Raw genomic sequence first — 18,123 nt, 5'->3', positions numbered from 1 at the left:
ATTAGTTTATGCTATTTAACGTAGGTTTTGCTCGCCTGTGCTCTAAAATTACCCACTTTAAGCAATGTTACCTAGGTATTTGGTACGCTAAGTATACATTAATTGTGGTATCAGATTTATGCAGTATTTTTCAACTATTCTTAAGAATATCAGCTTGTAAGATAGTTTCAGGACACAAACTATATTTTTGTTTGATAAATCCATATTTAAATTATGAAAATGAGAGCAGTGTAAAAGATGATAAATTAGAGCAAGGACATTAACAATGCTGTTGTGGCTGTTACACAGCAATTAGTGTGTATTTATCATGGGATACAAATGGGTAGGAATTGTAATACAGTGTTTTACTTTTTCTAGTTATAATGAAGCAAGAGCACAGAGACGAGGTGGATTTGTCTGCTGTTCCATCTTTGGCTCTGCCTCACCCAGGCAATGTCCAGGGCCTGCATCCTATCCGAACTCAATTGCCTTCACCAGAGCAAGGGCATCCACGTGACAATTTACTGTCTACGTCACCCAGGAGCCTTGTGTGTCCAGTTCAACCACCATACGCAGCAATGGTGACCTCAGCAGTATCCCACCTGCCACACATGCAAGGTAGAAACCTTAGTCCAAGTGAAGAGTGTCATGTTTTGCCTGCTGCTGTGGTTCAGTCTTTTCAGGTAACATCAGCACCTCCTGTGAGGCCTTCTTACCAGCCTATGCAGTCTAACGATGTATACAATGGACAGTCTGGTCTTCCCATGAACTCTGCCTCCAGCCAAGGATTTGATGCTATTTCTTTTCAGCAAGACACAGCTGTACCTCATTTGATAAATCTTAGCTGCCAAGCTCTACCACCAATGCAGTTTCACTCTTCAAATCCAGGTTCTGTGTCAACATCAAGTACAGCAGGGCACCCGCTAGCACACCCAGCTCATTCAGGACAGTCATCTTCTCACCTGCCATCGATGGGATACCACTGCCCAAGTGCTGGGCAGGGCTCCATCCCTTCTACAATGAGTCGGTCCCTTGGGCAGTCTTCTCCTCAGCTGCAGCAAGTCCCATACCATTCTACAAATCCAGCATCCGCTTCATCCCCATCCCCAACAACTTCCCACCCTTTGGTCCATTCACCGCTGTCTGGACCTTCTTCACCCCAGCTACAACCGCTGCCTTACCAGTCTCCTAGCTCAGGACCTGCCTCATCTCCCCCGCCAGCCGCTGTGAGTCACTCGGGCCAGCACTCCCCTCAAGCACACAGTCCAGCACTGGGAGGGCTTAACGCAGCGTCGTCCCTAGTACGCCACCCCGTGTGCGATTCATCTCCATTTTCATCAGATGGGGCAGCTATCAACATTAAACCAGAACCTGAAGATCGAGAATTGAATTTTCAAACCATAGGACTACAAGACATCACCCTAGATGATGGTAAGTGGATATAATATTTCAATACTGGGATATAAACTACAGAGTGGGTGTGGGAGGGTTGCTTTGTTTTGTTTAGAACACACTCCTCTTCACAAAAGTACATTTGTATCATCAAAATTGAGTTGTAATTTTGTGTACAAAACAATGACTTGTTTAAAACTAATTATATCAGCTGTAAATCTGTAGTTATACATTTTAAGTACTTTAGTCTAATTTCCCCATAGATCTTGGTTTTGTCATAAAATAGAGCTCAAGGATTAACTCCTACACATTGACACCTTATACACAAGGAATTTATTGAAGCCTCTTCTGATTGTCTTGCTGGTATGTTTCAGTGAAAGTCATAGTACATCTAAGTTGCATAAATGTAGTTTGGAGTCTTGCTTCTTGGAGTTGTCCCAGTTTTGAAGGGCAAGCTACTTTTCTGAAAATAAATCACATGCATTTTGGCACTGTCTTAGTCCCTTCACAGACATTCTGTAGATACGCTGTCATCATTTGGCACTTCTGCTCACAGTAGCTGTTTGCTTTCTTCTTAACACTGGCTACCTTTTTGAGAAATTCACTTATTTAACGTAAACAGAACAAGGACCTTTTAGTGCTACAGGCCAGACTGTAAAGTTCTGTACTTTTAAATACTTGGAGAGTCTTAATTTACAAAACTTGCCCAATGAAGTGAGTAGAAAGAGAGATCAGATCCTAAACGTCAGGCTATTTGAGGCATAGATGCAAAGCAATTTAAAGAACTGGTCTTATTAACAAGACTGGAATAACAGAAGGCTTGGCCTTAAAAGGTGTTTGGTGTGGCTGATGGGAATCTTACTAGTTAGTATCTCTTTTCTACAATAGCCTTAACTATTGTGGTGTTTTGGTTTTTTAATCATCCCTAGTAATTACTTAATTGCATCAGCAGTAGCATGAAGACTTAAACATAGGCCATCTGTTGAATATCCATGTCAGTCCCAGTTCCTTGCATAAATGGAGCTTTGCTACTGTTACCTCCAGTCAGAATTTAAAAATTTAGTAAGAAATGCCTTTAAAGACACAGCATGCTAGGAAGAAAATAGAGAAAATGATAATATAGGTGGGCTTACAGTTAAATGGCCACCCTGGTTAAACAAAGCTCTCTTTTTAGAAACTGTTTATCAATCAATTTTATTTAGAGAGGAAGAAAGGGGCTGATTCTATGAAGGACTTGCTGAGGGTAGAAGAGCAAGGCTTTATGAAACGGAATGCAACAACAAACTGGTACTAGAGGAGTGAGAAAGAATTCTATGTTTCAAGAAGTGTTATGTTAGAATCCCCTTTTTCTCATCCTTCTTCCCTCCACACCCACAAAAAAGATCTAGAAATAAATAAAATATAATTAAATAATGTAGTTAAACTTTTCACAATATAAGCAGAAGTGTTGAACAATTTATGAACGTCTTGGCAGTTTGTTTATACCTGTTCAGAAATTAAAATGAATGCACAGTAATGAACAGCAATTTTTTCCCCTATATTACAAATACTAGTTGCTTTTAGAAACTACTTCCATTGCTTAATACAATGAAATGACCGAGGTGTTTCTGTGCTGACAAATACAGCGAATCACAGGAAAAGCTGCAAGAGCCACACTTAAAGTGTGGCCACTTTTTAATAGCTTAAAAGAAGTGTAATCAATGAGTCAAATGACTACAGCTTTATTAAGTTATTTTTTAAAATAATGCTTGCTGTGGAAGATTAAAGAAGGCTGGAGAACTGGTGATTATACTATACACTCCTCTATGGAAAACTGAGCACAGTTTTCAATGCTAAACTGGCACTTGGCAGCAAGGATACGTTTGCAAGAACAGAAATTATTTCAGTTTAATATTGCTGCCATTTGATGACTGCTTGCAGCAGTTGGGTTTTGGTTTTTTGTTTTTTTTTTTTTCATTTTCAATCTGCAAATACAAATCAGATGTCTAGCCTGAAACCTGCTGTTCCAAAAATCTTGAAGGGCACAGTGACAAGAAACAAGCTGCTCAATTCTCTCAACATGAGTAAATGCTTCCTCCGCTTAATCAGCTTTAAATTAAAAAACACGTTTAGACAGGAACACTTTTTTTTATAATGTATTACTCTGGTTTAAAAAAATAATTTCAACATTTTTCTTTTGTCTATAATTGAATTTTAGTTGCCATACAAATAGACCTAGATACAAATAGCAAATAAGTTATTCTACATTAATGTTATAAAACTCAAAGAAAAAAAATCCAAACGTAATTGCATACATAAATGAATGTTGATACAGAATGTTCTCCCAGCTAATATATCAAACACCTGAAGGCTATATTTAGTTGGAAAATAGGTTTTTAAGGGTTACCAATTAAGGCAAATAAATCTCTCAAAATAAAACACTAAGGCAAAGCCAACTGAAAATTTCATAAATCATTTCTGGATTACTGACCTTAAATATTTAAGTCAGTAGTCTTTAAAAAAGTAAACAAAAAAACCTCAAAAAAACCTGAAAGCATAAATAATCTTATTTCTTTTCAGTAACATGCACTATTTCAAAATTAGCATAGCAGATATTTTCTTTGCCAAGAAAATAAATTATTTTAAGAAATTCTAAAAAGATTTGAGTGTTGTATGGAAGTGCTACCTCATGACAAAATAGTCCTGGAAATACTAAGTTGTTTAGCTTGACAGAGTATGATTATTTAAAAAAAAAAACAAACAAACAAAAAAAACAACCAAAACAACCAACCAAAAACCCCACCCCACCTATGGAAGCAGCAGTCTGGATAGTGGTTACACAAATACCTTTAAGCAAGGCTCCTAAAAGCAAATCTTACTGCCTCTTCAGCCAACATTCAGGCTTTTACTTCAAAACACACCAAAAACCCCCAAATCCACTGCTTAATTCAGAACTAGAAAGCTGCTTCATCCATCAGTGCTCAAGCCAAGAGCATCTGGATTAGTCTTGATGCAGCATCTCCTGGAAGGTGTAACACATCTGGAGTCACCATTTATAGCGTCTCTGCAAAGTCAGATATGCTTACCAATGACCAGAACAGGGTATGTTTTTAAACTTTGTTGTATTCCTTTGCCCTTTACCAGTTAGAACAAGCTGGGCTCTGTCCAGACTATGAGTGACAAAGGATGGCATAACGTAAAGGCAGATCCTCTACCTGGGTGCCTACATAAAGTACACTTCCCCCCAGAGTTTGTGTGGCTCTTTGTTTTCTTATTTTTCACCAGGATCTGACTGATGTCTTTAGGATTTTCTAATCTCCACCTTGAATTTGCACTTTTGTTTGGCTTCCTCTCTGCCCATCCTTTCTTCCTACAGGGAACACTTCCTAACTCACTTGAAGAAACAAGGGATCAAAATGCTTGAGGACACCTAGATGATTCAAATGATATTACAGAAAACATTTGAAACATAACACAGTTTCAAAGTTATTTGTATTGTGTGATACTACTGAGGTGTTCTGAAAACGGTACTGTTTTTCTGCATAGATCTTTGCAATAGTCAATCTGCACAAGCTGGTAAACTTTTGGACTGGAACTACGTAAAAGCAGATTCTTGCTCTTTATTTGTCCCCTCTGCTTTTCCTTCTCCGCACCCCCCACCCCTAGGATGTTGGGCCTTCTTTTTCCTTTAACATCTTTCAGCAAGTCTGCCCCCTGCCCAGCTCCCCTGGCTAGCACTTCCCTCAATAGATAGTGGAGTATTTAGGGCTGCAAAAAAAGTATAAACAAGGCAGCTGAAATTGCAAGAAACAAGCAGTTGGTCATTCCTGTCCTTTCCCATCTAGATCATCCATACTGTGTTCTGTTGTATACTCATTGATAAGTGTCCCATTTCTTCCTCACGTGAAAAAAAAAAAGCTAGTCAAAGTTAGGCTCAGTCTAGTTAGATGATGAGGCCTTTTTGATTTTTTTTTTTTTCCCCCTCACTGTTTTTGAAAAGTGTTCCTACAGTGGTAGTTTAGCTATCCTACTGTCAAGTTTTAGATTTAAATCTATTCTAATACTGTTGATCTAAAATTTAATCTCTTGTGTTTTACAGTTTAGGAATGAGCTTACCTTGGATTTCATGGCTTTCTACAGCGATGAAATTTCTAACATGTACAACGGTATTTAACCATTTTTAAGGTATTATGTTAGGCTATATTCAGCAAAACAGAACGACCTTCTACTAATCCTCTTACATTTTGTTACTCATTGCATCTCCATTACATAAAGCTGGAGATTAGAAAATCCAGTACGTGGATTTACTATAAATCATAACTAGAAATCCTCTAACTGTTTTGTGTACACAAAACAGTAAGTCTGCTTTGTCAGACACATGCCATGTAGAATTTTAAGCCATTTGCATCCATTCATTTTAATAGTTCTTTGATAACTGTCTAGTTGATAAATTCTCTTGCTGAGAACCTCAGAGATAATTCTCTTTGCTAGAAAATCTGTATGTCTTTACAGGTAGCTTTTTTTCTGTAGCTTCAGCTTAACTTCTGGAGAATCACGGTAGTTTCCAGAGAATCACAGTAGTAACTAATAAAGTATTGGAGAGTAACTGTACTTTGTATTTCTCTATATATTTAAAACTCCTGCATTTACAAGTCATTCTTAATTAAGGCAGCATCCTGCCAAACAGATTATTGAAGGTCTACAGAAACACAAAAACTGCTGAGTGCTAGAGTCTAGCTTAGTATGGAAGGGAACAGCTCAAACTTGTCTTCTTACTGGTGCAACTCAAACTTGAGATGCTCTCAAGATGTACATCTCAAAGTGTTGGTTTTTTTTACTATCTCCTAAGCACAGAAAATGTTGCATCTTGCAGCATGCCCAACGTGGATTTGTATGACAAGAACTGTAGCCTACATCGTACACAGAACTCTCAGATCATTCCTGTTGATAAAAGGCATTCTGAAAATCATACTGGCCTAAATTGGTTAGTAAGGTTCTGTTCAAATCCCTCCTTTCTTAGTATTCTGTATATTAAATAGATATTGTCAAGCAATATGGAGATAGCAATAAAAAGCAGTTTACAATTCTAATTATTCTCATAAGCTTACAGGCTCCTGCAGTGAGATGCTTAGGTTGAGTAAGATGGTAAGGCAGAACTACCTTCTCGGAAGAGAATGGGGATCTACTTTTAGAAATGGGTAAGTGTTATGAATGAAACAGAGAAAGATCCAGACACTGAGCAGTAGATGAAAAGGAAAAGATTGGAACAGTGAGGAAAGATGAAGAGACTTTTATCCATCTGGGGTTGTCAACAGTTAAAGGATGCTATGACCATATCTTCTAGTGGATTCACTCACTGTGTTCATAAAATGTATGCCAGCAAAGCATCTATTGAGAAGGCTAGTTACTAGAAACTAAATCAAAAGTAAGCTCAATTAGGTGCACCATCACAAAAAGACTCCCATTCAGGAATCAGAAGAGGTTAGAAACTTATTTGCTGAATGGAAGTGGCATGTCTACGGCACAGTGCAGACACTCGCAATAGTAGCAGACCTGGAAGGAATTAGGCATGCCCTTGCGACACTGGCAGAAATACGCTTAGGCACTTTGGCACTGCTTTCCGCTGCGCAGCATGCATCCTCTAGCTTTGAGGTTCACGCTTCACACTTACTATGTTAGGCTCATCCGTCTTCTTGTGTGAGAGAAAGGGATAAACATAGGACTTAAAGGAGTTAATTTCACTACGGTATCTAAATGCAGACTGTGATGTCACAACTATGATATGAACAGAGATATTTGTTACTGTACCAAAAACCTGCAGAGATCGTGCTACAGGCACATTCAGTCTGCCTGCAGAGCTATAAACATAATGTGCACAGGAAAATTATACTCGTCCTAACATTTGATACAGCCTTATTTTAGTGGTTAATTTAAAAAAAAAAACAAAGTACTTCCTAGTAAAGTTGGCATTGAACCTGAAATCACTAAAAGTAAGCTTGTCTTATGGCTTGAAATGGTAACTTGCAAGGCAACCCACCATGTCCTTGATAGTTTGCCACTGCAAACATTGCCGGAGCTATGACTGGTTTTGATCACAAATGAACAGGATCAGCTGGCTGCTCCACAGCAGAGAAGACTGAGGGTTAATTATAACCTAGCAGCTTTTTTTTTTTTTTTTTTTTTTATGGAAAGCTGACACTGTACTACCTGCTGGTCACTGGAGTCAAAACCAGACTAAATACACTGTACTAACCAATGTGATGTAGCTGCATGGATTCTTAACATGAATGCAGCTGATAAAACTCTCTCTGGAGTTGACAAAAGAAGGCCTATATCCAAGGAAGCGTGTGCTACAGTCTGTCCACAATATTCTTAAATGTTTACTGATCCTCATTACATCTGCAAACACAGCAATTCATTGGTCAGTCCTCTGGAGCACATGCATTCCTAGGTGGATGCAGCAATACTACCAAACCTAGACAGTTGATGTGATCTGCCATACAATTATATCAAACTTCTTTTTGCAAAGAATATTAAAAAACCCCACTCTGTGCCACTTACTCTAACGACACCGCAAACAATCGTGCATTTTAGAGTATTTTTTGGGATCTACTTTTCTACAACCAGTATATCTCCTAGTTTTAAGTCCCAATGCCTGCACATCCTTCTTCAGTACAGTAGTAGTAAAGGATACACAGGCTAAACATTTAATCAGATAGTGCTGCAAAAAGTGAAGCTGCTTGACTCCTGTAGGAGGAGATCCTGAAAACCAAATGGTATAACTCCAGTAGCTTTCTGGTCTGCCTATATCCATAATAGAACCCTAGTTTTAAGTTGACTTACTGCTTTGACCCAAATCCGGTGCAGATAATGGAGGTTTTAAAGTTTTTCTTAACCTTTCTTTACTTGAGAGGAGCCAAGACAAAGAGCCAGTTCATAAGAGTATGAATTTTTTGATCAGTTAAATAGATAGATCTATAGGATGTCAGTTTTCTTCATTTCTATTTACATTTAATAGGTTTTTATTTCCTTAAGCAATATTAAGATGTGTTCTGTACCCAAAGAATATAATACTGAAGTTAAAACTTTCTCAGATGTTTTTGAAATTATGAGGTAGAAAAGTATTTTTAATGTATGTTTACCTGGAACCTCAAGTTCTACCTAACTTATTTAAGTCTGCATTGAGCAAAATCCTTATGCTAATTACACACTTCAAAGGGCTGTTGCTTTATTTACCACATTTCACAAACAACAAATATTGTGTGGCCGAGGCAAGTGCATGCTTCATTCCAGAAGGTGCTGGCAGGGGACGTGTTACCTGTGCTATGTATGACATGGTTTGTCAGCAATTTATAAAGAAAAAATCCAGTACTGTCAGCAGCTTTGTTAGGACACAAAGAACACCAAAATCCCTCTATGTATGAAATCAATTAGTAAAATTATCAGAATCATATTTCTCTGCTAAAGTGACAGATAATCCTTACTGTATAAGCTGTGCAGACACTGTTACTTAAAAGACCTCATTAACTCCACTGTTCTCTCTGGAGGCTTTTTGTCAGTGTGTTTTGTTGTCTGCTCCCTTGAAAGCCTAAGCTTTAAAGAGGACTGACTGTAAAAGTCAGTTTGTTTCATCCCAAGGTAGTTTTCTGCCCCTCTCCCTGGATTAATTAGATCTTTGTTTAAATGTCACTTTCTTGCTGGTTCTACCATAATTGGTAGGAAAAAATGTTCCTTTCTTAATCTCCTTTTATTGATAGGAATTTGTCCTTCATCTACTCCTTTCCTTCAAAATAGCAGTGAACGTTTTCATTGAAACACAGATAATGCTTTCCACTTCCTGTTTAAATACATGTCACTTTAAAATATTAAGCATAAGTAATCACCTAAAGAAAAGTAATTTGAATTGCTTGAACTTCAGGAGGGACTAAGAATAGACTCTTCCGTTCTCCCAGGAGTCATCCCCTAGGCACGGCTTAGAAATCATGCTGGCAAAGCAAATGTGTGGCTCTATCACGAAGGCACAAATAAGCCAGTTTCCAGAGTGGTTTTGTTAATTGTACTAAAGCCTAATTTACTAAACTTGCACCTCTGTCTTGGGTAGGGTTAAAAGAAAACAAAACAAAGAAACCCAACCAGTATACTGTTGCAAGCTCTGCATAGTCACTAATCACAACTGAACAAACATGCACTTGTTGAAGTAATCACTCCTCTACATTCATTTTTCCTCCAGGAGACAGTTCAGTGAAATACAGTTCCCCACTTCCTCCCTGGTTTCTCACATTGCCTTGGTCTGACAGAGCCCCCTCTACCAAGATAACACTTCATTTTTGAGACTTCAAACTGTGTGTGGCCTGGCTGCAGATCAGTACCTTGGGCAAAATGTTCAGACAGTCTGACAAGTGAAGAGGAAGCTAACAGCTGTTTACAGCAACAGTTTCCTTTGTTTAAAGGATAGGAAAAATAAAGGTTTCATTTCCTAGTACTCTTTCACCTACCTTGTTCAGCGGAGGTCCTGTCAAGGGGCATAAGCCATTTGATTTGACCACAATAAGTAAAGCAGATTTGGAAAGTCACAGGAGGAATATTCTAAACTAACACAAATACTAAAATGGAATTTATGTAGCATGAAATGTATGATGATACAGCTAGGTAGACATCAAAAAACATTAACCATTACCTTCATGGCTCTGGCTGCTAACTGAAAAGTAACTAAATATACAAGATAAGTGATACTGTTTTGAGTAGACACTCTGATAATTTATAAATAGTTACTTATGTCAACATATGTAGTAGTTGTGAATGAAACTGAGTATTTAAAGTTAGTGCTATTAAAAGAAAACTGAAAGTCACTTCCTGGTTGAGTGAACTGTAACTTCTTGGTTTAGTCCAGTCAGTAGTTATGTCTGTCTTCTTCTCTGACACAGACAGTTTTATCTCTGACCTGGAATACCAGCCATCAGGTTCAACAGAGAAATGGACTCAACATTCAGCACTCATGTCCAACTCCTATGTGGAAAATCTAGAGGGTGAGTCTGCTTACTGAAATGCTTCAATGTTTGAAATTGGAGCACAAAGGAAAGGGGAAAGTGTTTTAATAATCTTAACATCTACAAGTGCAAGCACGATGTAATACTTAAGTATTGCTATAATTGGACACCTGTGTATTCTGAAATAGTTGTAAACTGAGAAGTTGTGAACCAGGTGTACACTCATTCAGTGAAAACCTCCACTTAAAAGTATATATAGCTGCCACAGAACTTCCTGAGTGCTGTAGGACCTAGTAAAACAGCATAAGAGGCTATGAAAATCTTAAGCTAGACATGGACAAGGTTGTAGAGTGGCCAGATCAGTTAACTATGAGAAATTTAGAATGCTTCTCCTTTTTTAAAAAGATGAAGCAATGTCAATTTAAATAGATGGAATATAGTCACATGCACTACCAATCTAAGTATTAGGAATACAGATTTTGCAAATAGATTTCTAGTTGAACGTGCACTATAATTGTGAAAGACTGTCTGGATTTATTTTAAGACACTTCTGGCTTTTTTATTTCACAGATAAAGACGACAGTTATACACTATGATGCTCTCAAGTAGTAGTGATACTGGAAACTGACACATGGTATATTGGTCAGGCTTGTATTTATATTCATTTTTATTAAGTGTTTTTCACTTTATTACAAACATGCATGAAATGCTAAAGAACTATATTGTCCCCCTTTTTTTTGTCTATATACACACACATATATAACACACTTTCCCCATAAATTTTTAAAGGGGAATACCTGTAAGTGTACAGTAGATTTGAGATTGTTAACAGTAAAGTAACCAAGCTCTGTGTAGAGCCTTAACAAAAAAAAAAAAAAAAAAAATCACACAGTCAGTGTGTAGACTGATCTTGAGTTTGCTCATGAAGCTAAAATAAATCATGATGTTGGTCTTTTGCTATCTTTCAAAAAAAACTGACGTAGTTCTGCTTTCCTTACATATGAAAATGCTGTTAGTAAGGTAAGTAGCTACTATTCAGAGTGGCAAAACTAGGGAACGGGCTCTGTACATTAAGTTGGCATTCCTATATTTTGAAACAGCAAATCAATTAGTAAAATATCAGTTATGGCCTAAGTTTGTGTTCTAGACTATACCCTGTGCAACTTAGTTTGGTAGGTACAGAATAATTGTTGAAGAGCAGGAGGTCTTGAAAAATGAAAACTCAATTTAATAATAAAATAACCCCAAATACCAGTATCCTCAACTAAAGAGTGACACACAGGCTGGCAAACGGCAAACTTGGAATTAGGAAATGTACACTGACAGGTCCCTTTTAAAAAGGGCACACAAACAGAAAACCAGACCCAGAGAGAAATATGCTTACACACAAATGCTAGCATCTGAGAAACACAACTGAGAAACATGGCATTAAAAAAAAAATAAATAATGGGTATTTGGTATAGGATAGATAGTCAGTGTGGTACTAATACAAGAGAGATGTTTACACAGGAGAGTTAGTAGGATCGTTCTGTACTTCGAATGCTTAGTGTCAAATCAGACAAGCTAACTGTATCAACTAGTAGTACAGAATGCTTACACATTTAACTTACAAGTTTAAATTGGGAAGAGTATAGCTTCTAAATTACAGTGCTGCATAGGAGAGCAACTGTTAACTATAGTGTGCTGCAGGAGATCAGACTATCTGCAAAGGCAGGAAATACACTAATGGAATACGTGAGTCATCCTTTATAGCATGGGTAAGCGTGGTGACTGCTTCATGGAGCACTAAGTCATGAGAAGAACCCGTAAGGGGAAACATCTCTTTATTTGGTCCAAAGATGCGTACAGGAACTGCTTAAAAAAAAATTTAAAAGTCTTTCTTTTGTAGCAGTTTCAACATTACAGGCGGTAACAAATGTCAAAAGGGGAACTATAAGAAAACAATAAAATTTACTTTTAAAATAGGTGGTCAAAAGGGTAAAATAGTTGCAAGCAGTTTGTGAACTCTTTATGAAGCTTCAGATTAAGTGTACAACTACTCTGTAGTGAGAGAGACTACAAGCTACTTCCAAATGGAGAAAACAGAACATGAAAATTATTAGGTTAAATGTGAAACCTGGCTAACAGGTGACAAATTGGGAATTCAGTTAAAATTAGATAAATGAATGTAAAGTTTTTTTGTATTGAAGTTCACAGTTGAGGAACTAGAGATTCTTATGCCAAAGTCCTTTGAAAAAGGGACATGTGACAGGACCTGTCTCAAGTTGAATCGTCAGTAAAAAGTTTTCAGAACAAAAAGATAAACATTCAGTGACAATTCATCTCAACTAGAGAACATGCCAGACAACACTTCTGAAAGAGTAAGCAACAATTGAACAGTTAACTGTAATGTATAACTTCTTGCTTAAATCATATTTAGAGCCAGGGGACTGGAAGTTGGTGAATGTGACACTGCTGCTCAGCTATTCAGAGTAGCAAAAACCAAAAACTGTCTAGAAACCTCTACAGGAAGACCTTGTGATTAAAGAAAATCAGTTAGTTAAAGGAGTGGAAATTAGAGTAAGGGAAGGAAAAAAAAAAAACAAAAAAAAACAAAAAAAAAAACAAAAAAACCACCAAACACACAACACCTGCCCCAATTCCATACATACAGCTACAAGCTCTCTGAACTATTCTCATTTAAAGGCATCTTGAATTCAAAATGGACAATTCTATGAGAACTTGCTCATTAGTGTGAATGTAGTCTTTTTAAAGGTCTTTTTTAAAAGCCAGGAACAATTAGGAAACCAGCAGAGAATGAACAAATGCTGCTATAGAGATCTGTGATGTGCCTACATCTTCTCCCTGATGTCACAAAAGAATTAGATGCATCCATGTTGTTGTTTTGTAGGGTGTTGCTTAAGGACAACTAGCATGACCAAAGATAAAGCCTTTACTTCTCATGTTATAACTGCAAACACCTATTTTGGAGATCATGCTACACATAAATGTGTTTTTATTCTAACATAAAATATTCAGTAAGGTGGTACAGGTATACAAGTTAACTGACAAATTACGGATTGTCTCACACAGAGAATAAATTGTGACTTTGTAGAATTAATTAAACAAACAATGGGAAAAAAGCATAGGTCTTATAAATGTATCAAAGCACCAGTTCCTCTTTAAAGAGCTTGTTACTCTAAATTCATAAATTTTTTTTCCAGTTTATCCAAAACACTCCACAACTTATTAAACGCATCAGCTTCACAATGTTGCCATGCTTTGTAACACAAGAGCTTTGTTCTGTTCAAATCAGCTAACGTGGATAACTTTTTATAGGTAAGAATTTCTCCTGAGAGGCTGGTCAGTACTACTCACAGGACACAGCTCTATTGGAACAGCTGATCAGATTACTACCCCTCGCTGTACGTGTCATTCACTGTACAAATGGCTGAGCTGGTCAACCTAATTTTAGTTTATCTTAAAACTCTGGATTGCAAATTGCAACAGTTTTAAGAGATCTTCATGAACAGTCTCGCTGTTCATGCAGCAAACAGCTGGAGCACTAACTTTATCAGCTGTCCCAGGGCAAGTCTTCAGCAACCAAAAGGCAAAGCCCTCAGCCTAAGAGATAGAAGGAGGGGGGAGAGGCCTCCAAAAGGAGCTGTGGCCCAGTTTTCTGTCAATCTCAGTGGCTTGGCTGTCTTTCACGTGTGCGGGCAGTAGGGACTTAAAAAAGCAAACGAAACACTATGTGAAATCAAAACAATGGGAACAACCCAGTAAAACAGAGTGTGTAGTTGGTCTTGTTTTACAAGCTTAACAGCAGATGCAAAAGTCAGAGCTAGTTGTCTTCTGCTCTGTTCTGTTGGTGTGAAGGTTAGTATGCTGCTTAATTATATTGAAAGGTTATAGGGGCTTGAGCCTCCAGGTGATTTTCAATGCAACACAGAGAGGGAAAAACAAACAAAAAACACCCACAAAAAAAACTTTGCAATACAATACTACAGTATCACCAGTATTGATGGGTCCAGTCTGATCTGTATGTAGCAAATTTTCTTCTCACCGTGTTAAATTCTGTTCTGCATAATCTATTTTTAACTATTAATATAAATTTACCAGCCAGCTTACACTATATATAAATACTAGGGAAGAAAAAGGTGAAACTATTGCAAATAAAGTAACAGCTGAAGTTCTGAAATCTGGGATGACTGCCAAAGAGGTCAACTAAATAGACATAGGAAGATTGTTAAAATCATTCCTGATTTTAAAAAATAATTTTAGAAGCTGTATTGCATTTTGATCCATGCCATATCTGACAAACAAGTTTTCAAAATGCAGTTATCACTTTTCTAGTGGAGGAACCTGCCATATTTCTATACAGTGTAGTGTGCCACCCTCGCTCTTGACCTGACCCAGTCATTATTTCAAGATTAGCAATCTGGATTGTTAGCACATAAATATTTGTTAACAGTTTTTGTGTTATCCACTCAATTGACACTGATCATCCAAAACAATTTTAAGTGGTCAGTGGATACTAAATGAGCACTAAATATTAACTAGACCTCTGTAATTATTCATTATGTAAAATATTTCTGGTTCCTTATCTCTTGACATTAGAGGTCCAGGGTATGGGATTAGCAGTCAGAACACCTGGCACCAAACAGCCAGTGATTTAATATGAGGATAAAAATAAAAGAAAAGAAAGATAGTAGAGTCAAGGTCCTACTCACATAACTGTTCACATCCCTTTTAAGTCTCATGAGATTGGCTCTCGTTAAAGACGCAACAGATATATAAACTACACAATAAAATGAACCTGGCAGACAGACCATAGAGAACCTTAACAACATACTCAAGATCCATATTACTGAATCCCAAACAAGCTCTGCACCTTCCCCTAGAAACACTTGCTGAAGAAAGAAAGGAAATTTTATGCAATAAATGCTTGTATTAAAAAAGCCACACATCTTCATTTCCCAGTATCTGGTTGCTAACTGGATGTCTTTTAAGGTTAAGCAAAAGGGCATATGAAATCTTTCTAGCCATGTTCATAGGACAGCATAGCCCATGCACCCCATAGTAAAAAAATAAGAGAGGTGGGATATAAAGTGTGTGTCTGAAAGTACAGAAAAGTTTTCTTTGGCTTGCAAAGCATCAGCAGTATAGCCTGAGCTCTCTCCTTTCTCAGGACTGTTGACTTTTACTTTCTCTCCCAATTTGTCACCTAAGAACTTGGATTTTGCTAGACAACATTATAGAAAACCTGTGTTTATGCTTATGAATTATGTTTTCAGTTTTTATCACAGATCACTAAATGTTCTGTGGTTGACCCTGTGTGGAAGAAGGTAATGTGTCACACTACCAGATACTAACATTTGGATTTTAGTATTTAGACTAACACTATTTTCTCCATCGCTAATTAATACAAAAGGGAAAGCACCATATGATTTCACCTTCAGTCTTGTACATTTCTGTGCAGGATTTTAACTCTTCTTACTGACTACATGATTTACATTTAAAAACTAATTTATACCACTCCACTGTCAGAAAGACAAGTTAATTACAATAATGCTGGTAAAGACAGGATGTCCGTCATAGAGAGCCAAATACTTCCCAATTTAGATAGATGCAGGCACCTCACTATTTTTGCTGCCTGAAAGCTGAGTTGTACATCTCTTCAGTGAGCTGTTCCAATGGACTTCCACGCTGCCTAATGTTGGTAAATATTGAATATTGGTTTTTTACAATGTTTTTTTTTTTTTCAGGCTTTAAAAGACCAGCCTTCTCTAAAACAGCTACTTTCCTAGTTTAAACACCCATTCCTCCATCTGCTAGCCTGCATGCTAGATCGGTACATCCCACTATCCCTGTTCATCCCTTCCAGTGATCACAAGCGTGTTGGGCCCATGCCTCACTTAGCCTGTTACCGCATCACTCCCAATACCGCCCTGCCCAGTTGTCTCAAGCCTGGCAGGCAATTGCACCACAAAAGGTCTGAGTGCTTTGATCTCAGCTGCTGGCTTCTGCAGGCTGTACTTTCTTTGGAGCATTTTTACCATCATCTGTACATAATCTAAATCAACACACAGCGTTCCAGAGTCTGAAGATTTCCCCCATCCATTTGTTGCTTACAGATTTCCAGACAGCTGAAATGGGCACTCTTGGAAAGTATAAAATAGGAAGATATGTTAGTCAGGAGGCTATGGTCTGTGGAAAAGTGAAAAAAAAAAAACAAAAAAGAAGAAAAAAAACACCACCCAAACTTTTGCCAGACAGAGCAGAAAAAGGATTCTGGCCTCTTATTTAGGCCTGCATAGCACTCTGACAGAACAAAGATCTAGTTATTACTTTAAAAAAAAAAAAAAAAAAACAAAAACCCAAAAAAAAAAACCCACCACAAACAAGCAAACAAAAAAAAAAACCGACAAAGCACACACACTGCTTGGATTTAAAAATTAGCAATCCTAAAAAAAAAATAAAAAATAAAAAAAAAATAAAAAAATCGCTGTGGCAAGTAAAGCTACTCCACTAGAATTTTCCATCTGAAAGAAGATGAGATACTGTGTTTCCCTTAGAAATGGTGCATGTTTCTAACTTAAATCCATATAAACACTATACATCTGTATTGGCTGCTTGATATGTTTCTAACTTAAATCCATATAGACATGATACATCTGTATCGGCTGCTTGATAAAAATGTTGCTGAAAAAATGTTCTCCAACAGCAAAATGAAAGGTATGACATGGAGCTATAAACCAGCTTCTTATAAACAAGTTGATGATTATTTTTAAAAAACAAACACAAAACAAAACCACACAAACTAACCTGTAACTTTAGTTTACTACTCTATATAATGAATTATGCAGAACTTTGGCAAACAGAACACCACGTGACCAGCTATTGTATCCACAGTGTAATGTGATTTGCAGAAAATTCAATGCCACATGGCTACGTGCTGTTCAGTTCAGCACCTTTGCCTGTGGGAACTACACAATGTTGCAACAGCATAGACCAGTTTGTTCCGATGTTGCCAGTACAGATAGGGATCATCTATCAAAATTTAAAGTAACTGTCTAATAATTTCAAAATATAAAAGGTATTTAGCTATGTTGCTTTTTGTTGTACTGCTCATCAAAGTTTTAGTAGTACTGAACAGCTGCAATGTTTGGCCTGCACAAAGCAACTGTTCAGTAGCGTACAGTAGACAATAGCTATTAGGGGTCCAGTAGTCAGCGCACACTAATGAGTGCCCTGACAGACACTGGTGGAGCACAGTTCTTATAAGTGAACATCTAAATTTTGTTTTTAAAAGTCTTGGTTTTTAAACGGCTCTTCCCTTATGCATTGTGTTGACATAATAAAAATACTTGGAAAAGTATCCTACCTGCAGTGACACAGTTTTCAGTGCCATAGTGCCAGTTAAGTTCATTGAATTAGAGATTTTTTGGAAGCCAAATAAATTGCAAGTTCTGTAATGCTCAAGTGAATTGGTTAGTACACAGCTTATCTGAACTGTTTTAACCTTTGGGCTGCCGCAATGTATATTTTTAATGAGCTGTCCTTGTTAACAAGCTTGTCCATGCAAGAGAATACTATTGCCACTGATTGACTTCTAGGTAACAAATGACGTCCTCCATAGTTGCATACGGGTATATGACGTAAGGTAATTTTAAAACCTTTCCTAGGTAAACTAAAAATATAGACAAAATTTGTTTTCAGAGTTGGATTTTATATACATTTATACATACTTCAGAGCATTCACAGTATTACTACATTTTCTTTCAGACCCACTTATGCTACTGCT

At 37.3% G+C, this 18,123-nt stretch overlaps 2 protein-coding genes across 4 annotated transcripts in view; both read left to right on the top strand.

Annotated features, from left to right (window-relative positions):
- SLC6A2 (solute carrier family 6 member 2) overlaps nt 1-18,123 on the top strand; it is a 416,570-nt gene that overhangs the window by 351,701 nt on the left and 46,746 nt on the right. The window lies entirely within an intron of this gene.
- The window catches only part of NFATC3 (nuclear factor of activated T cells 3), a 75,364-nt gene that overhangs the window by 53,634 nt on the left and 3,607 nt on the right, over nt 1-18,123 (top strand). Inside the window, exons 9-11 of one of the 3 annotated variants that reach the window (XR_015259991.1) lie at nt 358-1,410; nt 5,450-5,535; nt 10,275-10,368. Coding sequence is in view for 2 of the 3 variants with exons in the window: in XM_086757905.1 (XP_086614031.1) it covers nt 358-1,410; nt 10,275-10,376 (1,155 nt within the window). In the remaining variant the exon portion in view is untranslated. Of the gene's footprint in view, nt 1-357; nt 1,411-5,449; nt 5,536-10,274; nt 10,377-18,123 lie in introns of those variants that run through there. The other 2 variants (XM_086757905.1, XM_086757906.1) reach the window with 2 other exon arrangements.

This window comes from Chlamydotis macqueenii, chromosome 13 (assembly GCF_036417535.1).
Source record: "Chlamydotis macqueenii isolate bChlMac1 chromosome 13, bChlMac1.mat, whole genome shotgun sequence".
Lineage (NCBI taxonomy): Eukaryota > Metazoa > Chordata > Aves > Otidiformes > Otididae > Chlamydotis > Chlamydotis macqueenii.
This window is presented reverse-complemented; position numbering and strand designations above follow the sequence as displayed.